Source organism: Alternaria postmessia (genome assembly GCF_024291825.1).
Source record: "Alternaria postmessia strain BMP 2775 chromosome Unknown scaffold_1, whole genome shotgun sequence".
Classification (NCBI taxonomy): Eukaryota; Fungi; Ascomycota; class Dothideomycetes; order Pleosporales; family Pleosporaceae; genus Alternaria; species Alternaria postmessia.
This window is the reverse complement of record NW_026260074.1, coordinates 439,787-456,370: the sequence shown is the minus strand read 5'-3', so window position 1 is coordinate 456,370 and position 16,584 is coordinate 439,787. Positions and strand designations below refer to the sequence as shown.

Below are 16,584 nucleotides of genomic sequence, written 5' to 3'. Positions count from 1 at the left end.
ATCTCACCACGACGACATACACAAACCCGCCCTGCCCGACCTCTCTATCCTCCAACCTGATACTCGCCACATCCACTCCAGTGCCCAAACATGGCGCCAAACCGCATCGAGCAAGACGAGATCGAGAAGTACTGGGAGATATTCAGTTCGCTCAGCAATGGCGGCACCCACCTCGACGGCGCGCAGGCAGCGCCTGTCCTCAAAAACTCACATTTGCGCGATGACCAGCTGGAGAGGGTGTGGGACCTGGCGGATGTGGACAACGATGGCAAGCTCGACTTTGAGGAGTTCTGTGTTGCCATGAGACTCATCTTTGACTTGATCAATGGGGTATGTTTCTTCAAGATGTGCCGTCTGGAGGAACCCAAGCGCTGATGGACATGTCTTAGATATCGGTCGATGTACCCAAAGTCCTCCCCGACTGGCTTGTCCCCGAATCAAAAGCCCATCTCGTGCAAGCCACGCGCGCCCTCTCCGGCTCCCAGCCCGCCTACGAGACCGTCCACGACGACGACGATACCCCCGGTCTGCGCGACGGCTTCGACTGGTACATGTCGCCGTCCGACAAGGCCAAGTACGAGGAAATCTACACGGCGAACCGCGACGGCCACGGCAACATTACCTTCGATAGCTTAGCCGGCCTATTCGAGAGCTTAGACAATGTTCCAGACTCGGACGTGCGATTTGCGTGGAACTTGGTAAACCCAAAAGCAAGAGAAAGCGTGGGCAAGGACGCCGCACTAGCCTTCCTCCACATACTCAACCAGCGCAGCGAAGGCTTCCGCGTACCTCGCAGCGTGCCACCCAGCCTACGGGCTAGCTTCGAGAAAGCCCACATCGACTACGACATTGAATCAAACGCAAACTCACGATGGGCCGCCACACGCGACGAGAACACCGCCACGGGTCGCAAAGCCAAGTTTGGCGACGCATACCTCACACGTCTGGGTGTCGGCGACCGTGCCGCAAACTACGGTGCGCGAGGAGGCAAAGGCACAGATTTCGGCGGTCGCACAACAGAAGACTGGGAGGAAGTCCGGCTGAAGAAACAACTGCGCGAGCTCGAGCAGAAGATTGCCGACGTCGAGAAGGAGGCGGAGAACAGACGGCATGGCAGGAGCAAGGATAGTAAGCCTGCCCTCGTTAAGCGCGAGCTGGAGCTCTTGCTTGATTACAAGAGGAACGTATTGAAGGATTTGGACAATGATGAGGGTGGCGCGGTCAAGGGGCTTGGTGGAATCAGGGACGAGATTGAGACGGTTAGGGAACAGGTTGAGGGATTGCAGGGACATCTCGACAACAGGAAGAGTGTCTTGGAGGATCTGAGGAGGCAGATTGATGATGAGAAGGCGAGGTGAGGGGCTATGGAGACAGTGTGCTGCGTCAGCCGGTGGTGTTGTAAATATATTTAGCTCTGGGTTTTCGAAGCTGATGGAACAGCAAGTCGTCTTTGAAACACAACATCTTACATTCTTGTGCATACTTCTTCAAGTTTGTTCAAGCTGTGCTTCCAAATGCCTCTAGCTCTAGTCTCAACACACCGCCATACACAAAGGCCTCACTGGCCCTTCTTTCCAAGCCTTGCAAACAGCTCTGGATGATCAATAGCATACTGTGCCCCGGCAGCCCAATGATACAACTTCGCCGCAATAACATACCCCTCTTTGGCAAACTCCTCCAGCCTGTCATACAGTTCGGCAATAGGGATATTCACTCTCTGGATGTCCTCCCCTTCATCGAGATGCTGCTCTGGCTCCGGATCGCCCTCATTCAAATGAATCTCTACCATGCACAAACACAGATTTGCAGACGTCATCCCTGGATCCGCAGCCACAGGTGGAGAAGTCGAAATCACTTTCCCCTTGTAACCTGTTTCCTCATAGAGTTCACGTACGGCAGCTTCTTCAGGCTTCTCGTCTGCGTCGATAAGGCCCGCGGGCCATTCTACTGTGAAGCCACCAACGGGTGGTCTGAATTGGATGACAACGATTGTAGAGGGGGGTTTGCTGGGGTGGTAGATGATGTTTCCCATTGCGACGGCGTCCACGCCGGCGGATCCTGTTGTTTTCCGAGAGGCAATTTCCCAGATGCGTTCTTTGCCTTTGGCGTCGACATATGTGGCCTTTTGTAGTTTGACCCATTTTGCATCCGAGGAGGGCAGGTCAACGACCGAGGTTACTTTGGGAGTGCCAGTGGAAGACGCCATTGTGACTTTGTTGACGCGGTCGACGAGTGGCGAGGCAAGGCTGCGACTCGTTCTGTGGAGAGACCTTTTTGGTAGGATATATGTGCTTGCGCGTGATATTGTTCGTTTGGTGAGGGGCGTCAACATTGGCCTTTGAGCGGTATCGGGGAATTGGTTATTGGAGTACCGATGACGTTATCGTGTTCGAAGGCAACAAGCACCACAGATGTCAGTGGAGCACGTAGTTGTGACAACAGAACCTCTAATTCCTGCTCTGTGAGTTCGAGATAGTCGAATATATAGCCTGGTATGTTATATGAATTAGGCGCAGTCTCACAACGCCAGTTGAGGTAATAATTGGAAGACCCCACTCTGTTTAGCGTCAGGAACGGCAATTCACGTAACGTCATCCAAAATGCCTCCAAGCCACCGATAAGCCTCACCTATCAAGAGTGCTACTGCACCTAGTTCAGCTCTGTCGCTATTGCTTAGTCTGGGCTCATGTTATTCACTCGTCGCCGTCTGTTTCGTAACAAAGTCCGTTGAGTTTCATCGTTCTTTCTCGATTTTTTCATCATGGCATCGTTGCGCGTTCTTACTCGATCTTCGTTGCATACTAGAACCGTACTCTCAAGCTCAAGACATTTCTCATCAAGCATACAACGAGATGCAGACTTTACCCACGCTGTGATAGGTGGCGGCGTAGTCGGCCTAGCTATAGCCCGCAAACTGCAACAGAGAGATGGCGCATCAACAGTTTTGATAGAGAAGCATGGCTCCGTCGGTACAGAGACCAGCTCGCGGAACAGCGAAGTCATACATGCTGGTCTCTACTACGGGCCCACGTCCCTCAAAACGAAATTATGTCTTAGAGGAAAAGATATGTTGTACGAGCTGTGCAAGAAAAATGATATTCCACACCGCAACACCGGGAAATGGATCGTCGCGCAAGACGCAGCGCAAATGGACGCTCTACAGAAGGTCCACGACTTCGCAAAGAGCATCAACGTCCCGATTCACTTTCTCAGCAAAGATGAGGCGAAAAGTCGAGAACCTGATGTCAGAGCCGAGGCCGGGGTACTAGAAAGTCCCAGTACCGGGATCGTAGATTCTCACAGCTTGATGCAATACCTCGAAGGTGACTTTGAGGACCATGGCGGAATCTGCGCCTTCAAATCCCCAGTCACACACATCACACCTCTCGACTCTGGACATAGTGGCTGGGAAGTCACGACCAGGGGGGAAGATGGCGAAGAAACCACCATAACAGCGGACACCTTGATAAACTCTGCCGGTCTCTTCGCCGTCCAAATTTCAAACATGATTCTACCCAAAGATCGGCATCGAAAAGCCTTCTATGCAAAAGGCTCTTACTTCTCTTATGCAGTATCCCGTCCCCGTCCTTCGACTCTTGTCTACCCTGCTCCAGTTCCAGGCCACGGCGGTCTAGGGACTCACCTCACCCTCGACATGTCCGGGCGCATTCGCTTTGGCCCAGACGTCGAGTGGACAGATTCGCCTACCGATTACGCGCCCAACACCAAGAACATGGCGCAGGCTATCGATGACATTCAAACATACCTACCTGGTGTGCATAGAGAAGCCATTCAGCCGGACTATGTAGGCATACGACCGAAGTTGGGAAAGCTTGCAGCGACGAGTGGAAAGGACTTTCAGGACTTTGTTATTCAAAAAGAGGATGGGTATGAGGGTTTTGTCAACTTGTTGGCCATTGAAAGTCCTGGGTTGACTAGTAGTTTGGCCATCGCAGAGGAGGTAGAGGGACTGCTGTATACGTAATAATGACGATTCCTGTGAGTAACCTGCCCGAGGCAGGTACAGAAGTCAGATTGGGGGGATGATATTGCTTTTTCTTTTCCAACAAAAAACACTACACGGCGAAAACACACGAGTATGGCAGAAATAATATTTCCATTCAGCGTCTTGTGCAAACGTTCATTTTAGACATTACGCAGAAAAGGTGATGTGTATATGATCCATCACATAGCTCCTACAACATATATACCAAGAGGCATCTGAGAGCGAACCAAGTCATGAACTAACCAACAATCACGCCGTGTGGCTGATCCGTAATTTTTGATGCCACACACCCCACCGTCATGTAATGATATGATAATATGTACAGTAAGGAAAAGTTTTTGCGAGAAAAGACACTCGCGGTGTGTTGCGGTGCTCGCTGAAAACGCCGGGACATCCAATGCGCACGAAGTTTAATGATAGGAAAATGTTAATGCTGAAGTGTCGTTGACAAAGCCTTCTAGGCGGTAGATGGACGAAAGATCAAGACGCTAGATCAAAAGACGAAGAAAGGCGTTTACTTGCGGGGCTGCTGCTTGCTAAGACGCTTCCTCTTCTTGGAGTCGGTTGACTCGCTTCGTCCGTGGTTTGACGCTGGCATCGTGGGCTGACCAAGCGGGGCAGGTGATACATCACGCATCAGGCTGCTTTGCTGTGGGGCCTGGAGCTCAATGCCGTCACCAGGTGCAGTGTGGACGTATTGGCGAGCAAGAGGACTGCGTCCCTGACGCTGCTCCATGCTGTTTGTCCTGTTGTACGAAGGCTTGGGCGACTCAAGACCGGTCTGCTGGTTGGATAGCGGCGATGTACGGACAGGGGCGTGAGCAAGGTCGCTGTTGGTACGCATCTGCGCAGGCCGTTGTGGGCCCTTGGACTGGTACACAGAGTCGTCATCGATGGAGTCGACCGACTCGCTGTACATGCCCTTACTAGCACCCGCACCGACTTCATATGGTCCTGACCGTGGCTCCTCGTAGAAGGCTCCACCGGCAGGCTTTTGTGTTTGTTGAGTCTTGTGGTAGATGCGCGCATCCTCGGGGTCCATGAAACTCTCGACACGGCGGGGCATGTAGATGGAGTTGGCGGCAGAAGTTTCTTGCGAAGCAAACGAGTCCATGGAGGAACGAGGGTGGAGAGGCACGTGAGGAACGTTGGGGTTGCGGGGCATTGTGTTGGGAAGCGTAAGGCCAGAGTCGTTGCCCTGCTGGTACCATCCGTTGGGTAGGCGTTCCGCAGCAGCAAAGCGACCCTCGATGTTCTCGCCAGGCTGGAGGGGGATAGGAGCTGGGCGGTGCTTGTGTGCTTCAGCAGCAGCCTTGAAGGTCTCAGGAACCACGTTCAGGTCATCGCCAGTAGCCTCAGCGGCCTCGATAGCCTCCTGGGGCGTAGTCTTGTTGTCAGCGCTACCGGCGTCGGCACGAGGACCACCCCATGTTCGTTGACCGGCAGTGAAGATACCGTAGACCATGTAGACCCAGTTGAAGAAAGGGTTGACGATGAACATGAGGGGGTACAGCATGATCTTGTAACGGCCGAGCTTGGCACCAAAGTAGAGCATGAGAAGCCAGTTGAGACCCAGAGAAATGGCAATGAAACCAACGGGAAGGTTGGCAACCTTTTGCGAGGTAGTGATCAAAGAGATACACAGGATGAAGAAGAGCAGCGCAGTCGTTCGGATGGTGTTCTGCATGAAGCGGACGATGAGGAGAATTGGGTAGCGCTTCCAGAGACGAATGTCAGTCAACATGCAAACTTCGTTGGTGATAAAACCCAAGAACCAGCGGCGGCGTTGCTTAAGCAGAGATTGGTAGGTTTGTACAGCTTCGGTTTTGCAGAAAGCTCCAGTGTTCATCTGAATCTGGTATCGTTCTTTGGCACCAATCATGAACAAGTGAGTGAGCCAGCGGTCCTCGCCCAGATGGCACTTGCCGTAGTCGAAGAGATCGTCGCATTGCTCGGCCTTGTCAGCGAAGTAGTACTTGGCCATTCTGCGGAAAGCAGAAAATCGAAGCATAGTGAGAGCACCGGGCAAGCAAGTGACGGCACCACAGCCGGACTCGACTGAACGCTCGAACAATTGACCGTGGACGTATTCCATATCTTGGAGAAGGGTGATGAGCGAGTTCTTTTCAGTTGTAGACGTAATAACACCAGTCTGAGCCAACATGTTCTTCTTGCTGCCAGGCTTGAGTTCCATCTCGTACATGAAGTTTTGAATGCAAGTCTTGTCGAGGATGCAGTCGGAGTCGATGAAGAGCACGAACAAGTTGTCGTTTCGCTTGAGATACTCGGAGTAAATCTTGTCGATGAGCTTGAAGGTCCTCTTCTGGCAGTGACGTTTACCACCGTGGGGGAAGCGGGAGATGGTAATGCGGCAGCTACGGTAGATGACATCGATAGACTTGGGGTATGTGTCGAGCGTAAGAGGGACGCCGAGCTTCTCGATGGTGTTCAGGTAAAGCTCGTCTTCCTGGTCTCCGTCGAAGGAGAGGAAGATGTGCAGACAGGAAGGTGGGTATTCACAGTCTACCAGAGAGTCGCAGGTTCGGAGAAGAATCTCGGGAATTTCCTTGTAGCAAGGCATGATAATGACGACCTTGGGAGCGGATGACTCGTCGAGAACAGATTTGATCCTGCGGCTGCGACCAACGGAGTGGGTGACAAGCTGGTAAACACAGAACAGCCACGGAACAGTCAACAGACCGGCGAAAGACCAAAACGCGAACCACTGGAGGAAATCCACCATCTCCTGGGGGAAGTACTTTGTGACTTGCGAGGGAAGAGGCAGGGTAACGACCATGATTGGCAAGAAGATGGCACTGTTGCTGTTAGACTTGGTTGTCATGCGAGGACTAGAATGCTTACCGGAGCGCGAAGAAGAGGATACCGAAGAAAATGGACAAGATGCGAACACTGATCGTCTCTGCCTTTTGGAAGACCTTGACAATGCAGTACAGGAAAGCGGCAACCCAAAGGAACCACTCGAGCAGAGCAGCCAACATGAGACCACCAATGATAGCAACATAGGCAATCTATTGCAGTCAGTTTCAGTACCGAGACGATCGGCAGGCGATGTACTCACATCCTTAGCTGGCCAAGGGTCGGTAATGTCTGGGATAGAGCCGTCGACCTCAGCGCGGGCAACCACCGCGCGGGCGGCGAGGCCCATCATCTCCTGCCAAACCATGGCGGGATATTAGGTATGTATATTCGTAGTTGTCGTTAGGCGGGATAGCGAGTGAGGCGGGTCGAGTAGAGGGGAAGATGTTGAGTAACAAAGAACCCAACAGTCGCACAAGGCTAGATGACTAGTCCAAGTAGCGGAGAGGGGGAAAACGTAAATCCAGAAATGTTGGAGAGCCGAGAAAACTACTAGTAGTGGTGAGGTATTGGTGTTTGGCGGTGGTAGTAGTAGTAGTTGTGATGTAAGCGGATGGTGAGTCTTCGCAGCGCCCAGATAAACGAGTGTAAGGGTGGGAAGGACAAGAAGGGCTCAGATCAAGATCATCAACAAGATAACAGGATACTGCACACAAGGGCAGTCCGGAGTCGTGTGGGAGGAGCGCCTTGAGGAGGGAAGGAACTTGCTACGAGGGGATCGAGCTGGTTTACAAGCACGAAAAGCGGGCGCGCTCGGTCCACATAGCCTTGACCCAAATTGACCTGGCTTTTCTGGGCAGCAGTCGAGATGCACGATCGTCACAGGGGCACTCCAACCACATCGGGCAAGCAGCCCGCGCTTTGATGTCGAAAGCGAGTTGCTTGCAGGCCTACGCCTGGTCTTAGTGGCCCCGACTCGTGCCAAACCACGCGCCGGCGGCACTATGCCTGCAGCCTCGCAGGTTATTTTGGGCGTCCCCATGCGCCGTCTACCGTTAGCTGTCTGAAGACTGCAGGCAAGGTGTTCCTCTCTGTTTCGCATGTTTCTCATCACAGATAGATGAGCCTTTTGGGCCTGCGTGTTTGAGGCACAATCAAGGGCATCGAGAGCCGCGGCACTGTCGCTGCCTCCGTGTTCAAGGACAAAGTCTGTCTCGTCCGGCAGGATGAGTCTCCAGCTCTCGCTTGACGTGGCACCATGGTGGTTGGAAATTCGCCTTCAATGCAATGCAGCTGGTGGCCTTTCATTGCCAAGCCATCTGGTAGCTTCGCGTGGACGCCGGGCGTTCAGGGGTCGGCATCGCTCACTGTCCTAGAGACATCTCCAACCAATAATGGCACCACGCCCTTGATGCCGCTCGTACTCCTCACGAGCGGCCCCAGAACATCGCGGTAGAGGCTTGGTTGTCACATTGGTCTATGGCTGGTGGCTGTCGCGAAAAAGAAGCCGTATCCCCTCATCCCTATTTCCTATTCCCTCTCCTTCCACAAGTCTTGGAGCTGCGAGCGCTAGGAAAATACTCGACGAGAATACGAGCTCACGGTGGGTATGCCAGGCCGACCCGCTCCAAAAAGCACGAAACGGCGACGGCGGCCCCCAACATCCATGGACACTGACAGGAGGAAACCTGTGCCGCTTCCGTCCGTACCGGTAATCATGAATTTTTGCATGTTCCACAGCTTGGTGGACCGCCCGCTCGTCATATCGCATATAGCAACGTCAACGTTGCAGCACTGGAGCCAGTCTTTGCCATATTTCCTTGAATAGATCTCGCCAACCCACTTCCGCTGAGGCTGAGGACGGCTCGCAATCGATAATGTCGTTGCGCACCGGCGTCGTCCCGTAGTTTCGGACCTGCTTTTCCTGACCCGAGCACGACAAGGCGCTGATCCTTTTCGCTACCACGCTGTTCAATCTTGTTTGCTGTCGGCCCAACGGTTACGGATCGCCATCTGCACGTCTAGCATTGTTGACTTGTTTACAGCGGTGTACACATGCGGTTGAGCTGCCCCATGTTCGACATTCCTTCTGGAAGGACTGGGATCATGGCTCGTATGTCAATCTTACACGCCCGTGTCGCACATGAATCGCCGCTGTTGAGACGAGTGCGCTTACCGACATTCCGCAATAGCGCCGCGGCATATCGACATGCGATTTCGTACCGGACCCCTGAGCTGCAACCTGAGGCCTACGATATTTTGCTTTCTAGTGCGTCTGTTGACCAGTCAAGGACGAAAGAATGCGCCATGCGACGATTCTCAGGGGTGAATTGTTAGAGTTTGAAGCTAGGTAACCGTTTTCGCTCCCAGTTCCGCATCTATAAAAGCGCCACAGGGCTGAACTACGGGTAAAGCTCAAATTGAAGATGTCTTCGCCTAAGTGTGATATCGAATGTCATGTAGAGAAACAGCATGACTCTCATTGCTTGTGTCGGTACTTGATCTTGGTGGTGAATCTTCGAAAAGGTCTACCTGGGTACGACAATTCATGTCTCAGCGATGACTGACTCGGATTGTCGAGCTGCGCAAAGTGCATCGTTGGAACCCGCATTATCAGAACACCAATGTATAGTGATGTTAGACTGGTTGTCGAATCGTGACTAGCAGGTAATGTCTCGATGTATACAGATAAAGTCGGTTTGAGGGGCACTCTGGTGTGGAGAAGCCAATTTCGGCTTAGTCATTCACCTCGTCTGAACCGCGGGACATTTGGTGACGCACGGATGCTTCGATGCGTGAGCGAACTCGCTGCAGGTACAATTCACCAAACCACCCGCAACGTCGACAAGAAGCCTCTCGACAGCGGCATTGCCAGAGTCGCAAATACGCACGCTCTCACTCGAGCTTGTCTCACCGAGCCCGAACAAATGCAAGCAGCAACTGCGCCTGATATATTTCCCACCTTCCATGTGCGCGTATCATAACCGATCCGTGCTATCTACCGCCCCTCCACCACTGCGGCATCGCCTACTCCACCATGGAGAGGCATAGGAAGCGTATGTGTCCACGCTGTGTGCGGCAAAGAAATGCTAAAAACGTCTAGGCGAGCTTCGTGAATTAAACATACGCGCATGGGATGGCGACCAAGGTACATGGGCCAAGAATAGTTGCAGTCGCAGCCCTTATGCTGACCATGTACACAGACATCTTCGCCGTGCAGGCCTCCCTCGACTCGTCCATGAAAAAGAATACGGCCTTCATCAAACGCCTGCGAACCGCCGTAAACGCAGCCGCTCAAGCGCAGTTCCTCCAAGAAATCCGCGCCCTGTCCCTCCATAAATATCTGTCCGAAATTATCTCCGCCTGTTACGAAGGCCTGTGCAAGCTCAAGACTCCTGGAGAGATTGCTGCCGGTGTAGAAATTGTCAGCGCTCTCCATCAACGCTTCGGCCCGACAGAGTTCACAGGATACATTGGTTGGTATATTGGGAGGGGCCTAGCCACACCGGACAAGTCGCACCTGAAGACATTGGCACCCGAAGTGCGCGAGCGTGAGGAAAAGGAGCGCCTGGCCCGCCAGCGCATCCTCTTACGAGTCGCCACCGAACTCTGGCTCGTGGGTGTTCTGCGCAGCCTGGATGACGTAGCCCGACCTGAGGAAGCGAGCAAGGCCAAAGACAATGGCAAACTCGTTGAAGGCTCTACGAAGACAAAGTCGCGTGCTGATAATGCCGACGCTGAGCCTTTTCCGCTCGAGGTTCTAAAGGACATGCTGGGACACGATCGCGAACATGTCAATCTACCCCTCGTCGTCATCTTCGTCAAGGCTTTTGCTTGGGATATACTGGGTGCCAAGCCATCTTCTGCAGAGGGTCGCAAGACTGTGAACGAGGACGGGACTACAACTGCAGACAAAAACGGGGAGGCTTCTGGCGCTGAAGACGAGGAGCAAGATCCGCCCATAATCTCCTCAGACTTGCAACAGCGTTTCATGAACATCCTTACCCGTTACTTCGAAGATGTCAAGACGCACCTCCTCCGCGACCAGAAACACATACTCAGCCAGGGCCGGAAGAACGCCGAAGCGTACGTCAAGTCTGGCGAGGTCTTCGAGGATCGCCAGTCCAACTACGAGAAGCAGATGAAGTCCCAAGAGCGATTGGTGACAAATGCGCAGATTCTCGCCGACGCTTTGGGTGTTGAGATGCCAGATCTCAAAGAGAAAGACAGTTCCGCAAACACGGGTGATGGTGCTATTGGCCTGGTCAAGGCGGGCGAATATCTGCGTGGCCAAAGCGATGGCGCCGGCATCTGGGAAGACGAGGAAGAGCGCCGTTTCTACGAAAATCTGATTGACCTGAAGGACCGCGTTCCTGGTATCCTACTTGAAGAAGTCAAGAAGAAGAAGACAGATGGTGATGAACAGGTTGGCAAGAAAATTGAGGCGAAGCCTGAGGCAATCGAGAAGGAGGCACCGGACGCTATAAATGACACAAAACCGGCCGATGGCGAGGACCAATCTACTGCTATCGCGAACAAATCCGTTGGAGCCCAGGTCGATGCCCTATTGGCACGCCTTCCAGAACTTGCAACAAAGGATGCTGTCGACCAGACTGCCATGGACTTTTGCTTTCTGAACTCAAAAGCTTCCCGCAACCGCCTCATCAAGGCCGTACAAGAGATTCCAAAGGGCCGATCCGATCTACTCCCTCTATACTCTAGACTCATTGCAACCCTCGGAAAATACATGGCAGACGTTTCTCAGGGGCTGGTATCCTACCTCGACGACGAGTTCAGAAGCCTGCAGCGGCGAAAGTCGAAAGATTTCCTGGGACAGGTGCGAACACAGAACGTACGCTACCTTGCAGAGTTGACCAAGTTCGGTGTCGTTCCTGAGCATGTCATCTTCCACTGTTTAAAAGTCAGCCTTGACGACTTCTCACGAATGAACATCGAAATCATATGCAATCTATTAGAGAATTGCGGACGTTATCTGCTTCGGAACCCCGAAACTTCTCCCCGTATGCATTCTTTTCTAGAAACCCTCCAACGCAAGAAGGGTGCTCAGGTTATTGGTCAACAAGAGCGCATGTTGATCGAGAACGCTGTGTATTACGTAAACCCGCCAGAGCGTGCGGCAATCGAACAGAAAGAACGGACACCAGTCGAGCTCTTCCTGCGCAAGATCATGTACCAAGACCTGACTCGTCGTACGCTTGACAAAACCATTAAGCAGGTACGCAAGATGCACTGGGAGGAAGAGGAGGTAGTCAATCTCCTCCATAAGGTTTTTGCAAAGCCGGGGAAGATCAAGTACAGCAATATCCACTTGCTAGCCGTTATGCTGGGGACAATCCATCGGTTTCACCAAGACTTCGCCATCTCAGTCATCGATGATCTTCTCGAATCTATCACATTCGGATTAGAATTGAACGACTTCAAGTTCAACCAACGCCGAATTTCAGAAGTCAAGTACCTTGGTGAATTGTACATCTACCGGTTAGTCGACTCGCCTCTCATTTTCGACACTCTGTACAAGCTTTTGAATTACGGATGGGAAGGTGGGTATGCGCGGCCCGGAGGATACAACCCTCTGGACCTTTCCGACGACTATTTCCGTATTCGCCTTGTCTGTAATCTCTTGGAGACCTGTGGCATGTATTACGACAAAGGCGCGGCGAAGAAGAAGCTTGACTTCTTTCTCACGTACCTGCAGTATTACGTGTGCATCAAGGAGGCGTTGCCAATGGACGTTGAGTTCATCGTGCAAGATGCTTTCAACCTAGTGAGACCGCAGTGGAAGATAGTCACCAACCTGGAAGAAGCTTCACGTGTCTTTGCAGAAGCCGTCAAACAGAACTACCAAACAGCGTCAGCCGACAAGCCTGTAGAGCCTGACGAGGACGACATGTCCGCATCGGACGATGACCTGGATGGTGCCGAAGACGAGGACGTTGTATTGCCTGACGGCGAAGGAGATAAGTCATCTGGCGATGAAGATGAGGACTCCGACGATGACGAGCCTATGAAACAAACATCTTCGGACGAAGAAGAAGAGCAGATTGTGGTCACACGGCAGGAAGACGAACGCGACCCAGAAGCTGATGCTGAGTTCGATCGTGAGCTTGCTAAGCTGATGTCAGAAAGTGCAGAGTCCCGCAAGCATGACCGCAAGCCTGTCTTCGATGTGCCACTTCCAATGCGTCGCGCTCGCGAGGCTCCGGTGAGCGCTGACGACGTTGGTAGCGAGGTACCCGTTCCAGTCGTACCAGCTCCCTCGCAGACGATGAAATTCTCGTTGCTCAGCAAGCGCGGCAACAGGACGCAGACCCGATCTATTGACCTGCCCTCTGACTCAACCTTTGCTGTCGCTATGCGTAACAAGCAGCAAGCAGATACAGAAGAACGACAGCGAATCAAGAGCCTCGTCTTAAACTACAACGAAGCTCGCGATGATGCTGATGACACGACTGGTGATTCACCATTTCATTACACCCTCTCGCCTAATACCAATAGAATACGTACTGAAACTTTTCAAGGTCTGGACAAGACTCCGAACCCATACGCGCAGCCGCGCCTTGATAAAGCTGGTGCAAACCGCAGCAATCAGCGTGCACGGAAGCTACAGCTGTCAGATGTCAACTGGTATGACTCCCAACCCTCTCCCCGGCAGAGTCGCCCTGAGCCTGGTGCAACGTCTGCTTCGATGCATACGCCGCTTTCGGTGTTCACATCGAAGCGTTGAGACGATGTGCGAGTCCAGGCTTCTCACAAGCTCTACAACGCTTGCAGTCGACATTGATCATCCGCGACCATTTCGGAAGCGCTCTTCATCTTCACGAGGCTAACTACGAGGCCCTCCGTGGGCGACTGATTTTCTAGGACATGATTATCATCTATGATGCTGCAGCTAGCATCCAATACGAACGACACAACAGCTCACTATGCTTACAACTGCTACTTCGACAGTATGTCACCAATGGTAGGTATTACCTGAAGACAAGCAACCGTCCCGGTATCGAAGCTTCATCCTCCAAGCGAAAAGATAGCTTTGACGAACTAGAAATATCTTAGTTTGCGCGCGAGTACCGTTGGAGCAGGTGAGTCTGCTACGCCGACATATGGATATTCCGACAACGAAGCTTGCGACAGGCGACGCTCGAGCCGGGGGAAGAGCGACAATGGATCAGCGTCTGTCTACATGCCTATCAAACGACATGTCTTGTCCTACCCACTGCATATGGCAGGATAAGGAACGTGACGGCTCTTCGTGGCGGGAATGAGCGTTTCACTGGCAGTACATTGCTTCAAAAAAACGTTCGTGGCTATAGCAATTGAAACAGTCATCGTTCTAATCTATGCTTTTCTATCCGCTTTCGTGTGCAGTAAAACTCACTGCATGCTCGTCTCTTCTTGAGTGCATCTGGTCCCCCGTGTGATTACAGACAATATGCACGTTCATAGATAACAGCGAATAAGTGACGACGTCCAAGCCCCTAGCATGCGCGATCGGTGCGGCGCGCTAGTGAAGCGCGTACCTTGCAGAACCATCTACGTCACTGAAAACAAAACGTCAAAACCGCGCAAATGCCCCGTCAAAACCTTTCATCATAGGTCAATTGACCTGGTATAATTATCGGTTCGCGACAACACCTCACAATTGCTCGCATCACAAGTCTAATGTCTAATATGCTGTCTCTTGCGCTCGCGCTGGTAGGATCAGCCTCGGCTTTAACATTGCCGACATTCCTCCAAAGCCAGAGTCAAGCTCAATCACCACTTCGGCCTCTGGACCATTCGCAAAACTACAAGTTTGATCCTTTGTTGCATCTCCCTGGTATCTCGCCATACTTTGATGCAGTCGGTGTGTACCATTCTCTGAAGCTGCAGGATAAGCCCAATCTGACTCCATACACAGGTTTTGGTCTCGAGCACCAACCTCCCATCGGCTGCAACGTCACCGCCGCATCGTACATCATCCGACACGGTGCCATCTACTCCAACGACGCTGAATACGAGGAATACATCAAGCCTTTCCTCTGGAAGCTCGAACAACATCGCCAAGGATGGACTGGCCCATTGGCCTTCATGGAGAAGTGGCAGTCCCCAATCTTGGAAGATAGGTTGGAGGAACTGACACCCTCTGGCGCTGTGGATGCTGAGCTGGTAGGCAAGCATCTGTTGCAACGATACCATCACCTCGTCCCAGACACGAAGAGGATATTGGCAGACAAGAAGAGCAGGACGTTTGACACGGCTGAGAACTTTGTCAAGGCGTTCCCGCAAAAGGACGACATCGAGATCGTCAGGATTACGGAAAACACAAATGGAAGCATGGAGAGCTTGATTCCACACAAGTCGTGCAAAAACTTCTCCAAGAAACCTGGTGAGAAGCAGCAGAAGAAGGTCATCGATCTCTATGGTGCTAGCGTCGCGCATCGCCTCTCGCCTTACACACCGTTCAAGCTTGAGCCCAAGGATGTTGTCGGCTTCCAAATGCTGTGTGGTTACGAGTCTGCTATCAAGGGCGAGCGAAGCCCCATCTGCGAGCAATTCACAGACTCGGAATGGATGGCGTACGAGTACGCATGGGACCTGAAATATGCCTACATGGTCGGTCCTCTCAACCCTCTCTCTCCTTACCTCGGTTTCCCGTGGCTCCAGGCTCAATCTGAACTTTTCGCACACATTGAAAAGCATGACACACCCGGCGATGGCTGGCCCGATCAGCAGCGCTTCTTTCTCGGTTTCACTCATCGCGAAGTCCCGCCTTTCATCGCCACTGCTCTCGGGTTATTCAACAGCTCTTCCGACGCCGCAGAGCAGTTTCCCACCGACCACATCAACTGGACGCGTGCATGGAAGATGAGCGACCTGATTCCCTTCCTTGGCCACGTTGGTATGGAAAAGATGACCTGCGAGCGTGGTGGCGTTCATGGCGACGAGCCAGGCACCTATGTAAGATTCATTGCTAACTCTGCACCAAGGCCAATTCCTGATTGCCAGGATGGTCCCGGTGCGAGTTGCGAGTTTGGAATGTTTAGAAAAATCATTGGAAAGGGCGCAAAGTCTCACAAGGACTTTCACAAGGTTTGCGATAAGAAGAAGTGCAAGGACGCTACTTGTGTAGAGGAGGAGGAGGTATAGGGATTGCGTTCCGCATCGACCTTTGGAGGACGGGCTGTATATACATCACCCTTGGAGTCTGCAATGCTGATTACAATCACCTTACGAAGAAGTTGGCCGATGTGTTTTCCCCTCTCTTTTCGCAACTTTTCGTAACGTTCAGGAACAACGCCTCAATCTTGTGAATTCGTTTTGTCCAGCAATGCACTGGTCAGCCCTGTTTGCTGCAGGCGTCATATGAACAATTCCACTATCAAGAAGTTGGGTACGTTCCATCCAAAGTTATCGTTACGCTACGCTATGTATAAACACCTACCAAAAATTGCAGAATGGCATGATGCCGCCGAAAATCGATAAACCTTCCCATATGCAAGGGATGATACATATAGCCTAAACATGGCCAAGACCAGTCCCATGCTGTGTCCCTCGCAGAAACACTATCGTTCGCGTGTCCCCATACGACAGCCATGTGCCTGTTCTCGACACATTTGTGCGGTTCGAGTATGCCGTTTCGTAGTAATCGTATACTGTCGTGCAATTACAAGGTCTAACAGAAGATGCCCCAAGCAACTTGCGGGGGTTCGTGCGCATGGTAGTTCGTCAATCGTTATCGTCCTTTGGTTTCAGGGCGTAGA

General features: G+C 52.3%; 6 protein-coding genes across 6 annotated transcripts; 4 read left to right on the top strand and 2 right to left on the bottom strand.

The window, feature by feature from the left end:
- Nucleotides 1-90: 90 nt before the first annotated feature.
- On the top strand, nucleotides 91-1,358 carry END3 (endocytosis defective- protein; the record flags this gene model as incomplete). Its single annotated transcript, XM_051726484.1, has 2 exons — nucleotides 91-330; nucleotides 390-1,358. The coding sequence occupies 2 exons, from the start codon at nucleotides 91-93 to the stop codon at nucleotides 1,356-1,358; spliced, it is 1,209 nt and encodes a 402-aa protein (XP_051593666.1).
- A 200-nt stretch (nucleotides 1,359-1,558) lies between these two features.
- Nucleotides 1,559-2,206, bottom strand: J4E82_000160 (uncharacterized protein; the record flags this gene model as incomplete). Its single annotated transcript, XM_051726483.1, has 1 exon — nucleotides 1,559-2,206. One exon carries the CDS (start codon nucleotides 2,204-2,206, stop codon nucleotides 1,559-1,561), a length of 648 nt encoding a protein of 215 aa, XP_051593665.1.
- Nucleotides 2,207-2,411: 205 nt separating this feature from the next.
- Nucleotides 2,412-3,985, top strand: J4E82_000159 (uncharacterized protein; the record flags this gene model as incomplete). Its single annotated transcript, XM_051726482.1, has 2 exons — nucleotides 2,412-2,461; nucleotides 2,821-3,985. The coding sequence occupies 2 exons, from the start codon at nucleotides 2,412-2,414 to the stop codon at nucleotides 3,983-3,985; spliced, it is 1,215 nt and encodes a 404-aa protein (XP_051593664.1).
- Nucleotides 3,986-4,520: 535 nt separating this feature from the next.
- J4E82_000158 (uncharacterized protein) lies at nucleotides 4,521-7,190 on the bottom strand (the record flags this gene model as incomplete). The annotated part of the gene is made up of 3 exons (XM_051726481.1): nucleotides 4,521-6,822; nucleotides 6,869-7,035; nucleotides 7,086-7,190. 3 exons carry the CDS (start codon nucleotides 7,188-7,190, stop codon nucleotides 4,521-4,523), a joined length of 2,574 nt encoding a protein of 857 aa, XP_051593663.1.
- Nucleotides 7,191-9,860: 2,670 nt separating this feature from the next.
- Nucleotides 9,861-13,568, top strand: J4E82_000157 (uncharacterized protein; the record flags this gene model as incomplete). Its single annotated transcript, XM_051726480.1, has 3 exons — nucleotides 9,861-9,879; nucleotides 9,927-9,971; nucleotides 10,027-13,568. 3 exons carry the CDS (start codon nucleotides 9,861-9,863, stop codon nucleotides 13,566-13,568), a joined length of 3,606 nt encoding a protein of 1,201 aa, XP_051593662.1.
- Nucleotides 13,569-14,503: 935 nt separating this feature from the next.
- On the top strand, nucleotides 14,504-15,970 carry J4E82_000156 (uncharacterized protein; the record flags this gene model as incomplete). Its single annotated transcript, XM_051726479.1, has 2 exons — nucleotides 14,504-14,687; nucleotides 14,742-15,970. The coding sequence occupies 2 exons, from the start codon at nucleotides 14,504-14,506 to the stop codon at nucleotides 15,968-15,970; spliced, it is 1,413 nt and encodes a 470-aa protein (XP_051593661.1).
- Nucleotides 15,971-16,584: the final 614 nt, after the last annotated feature.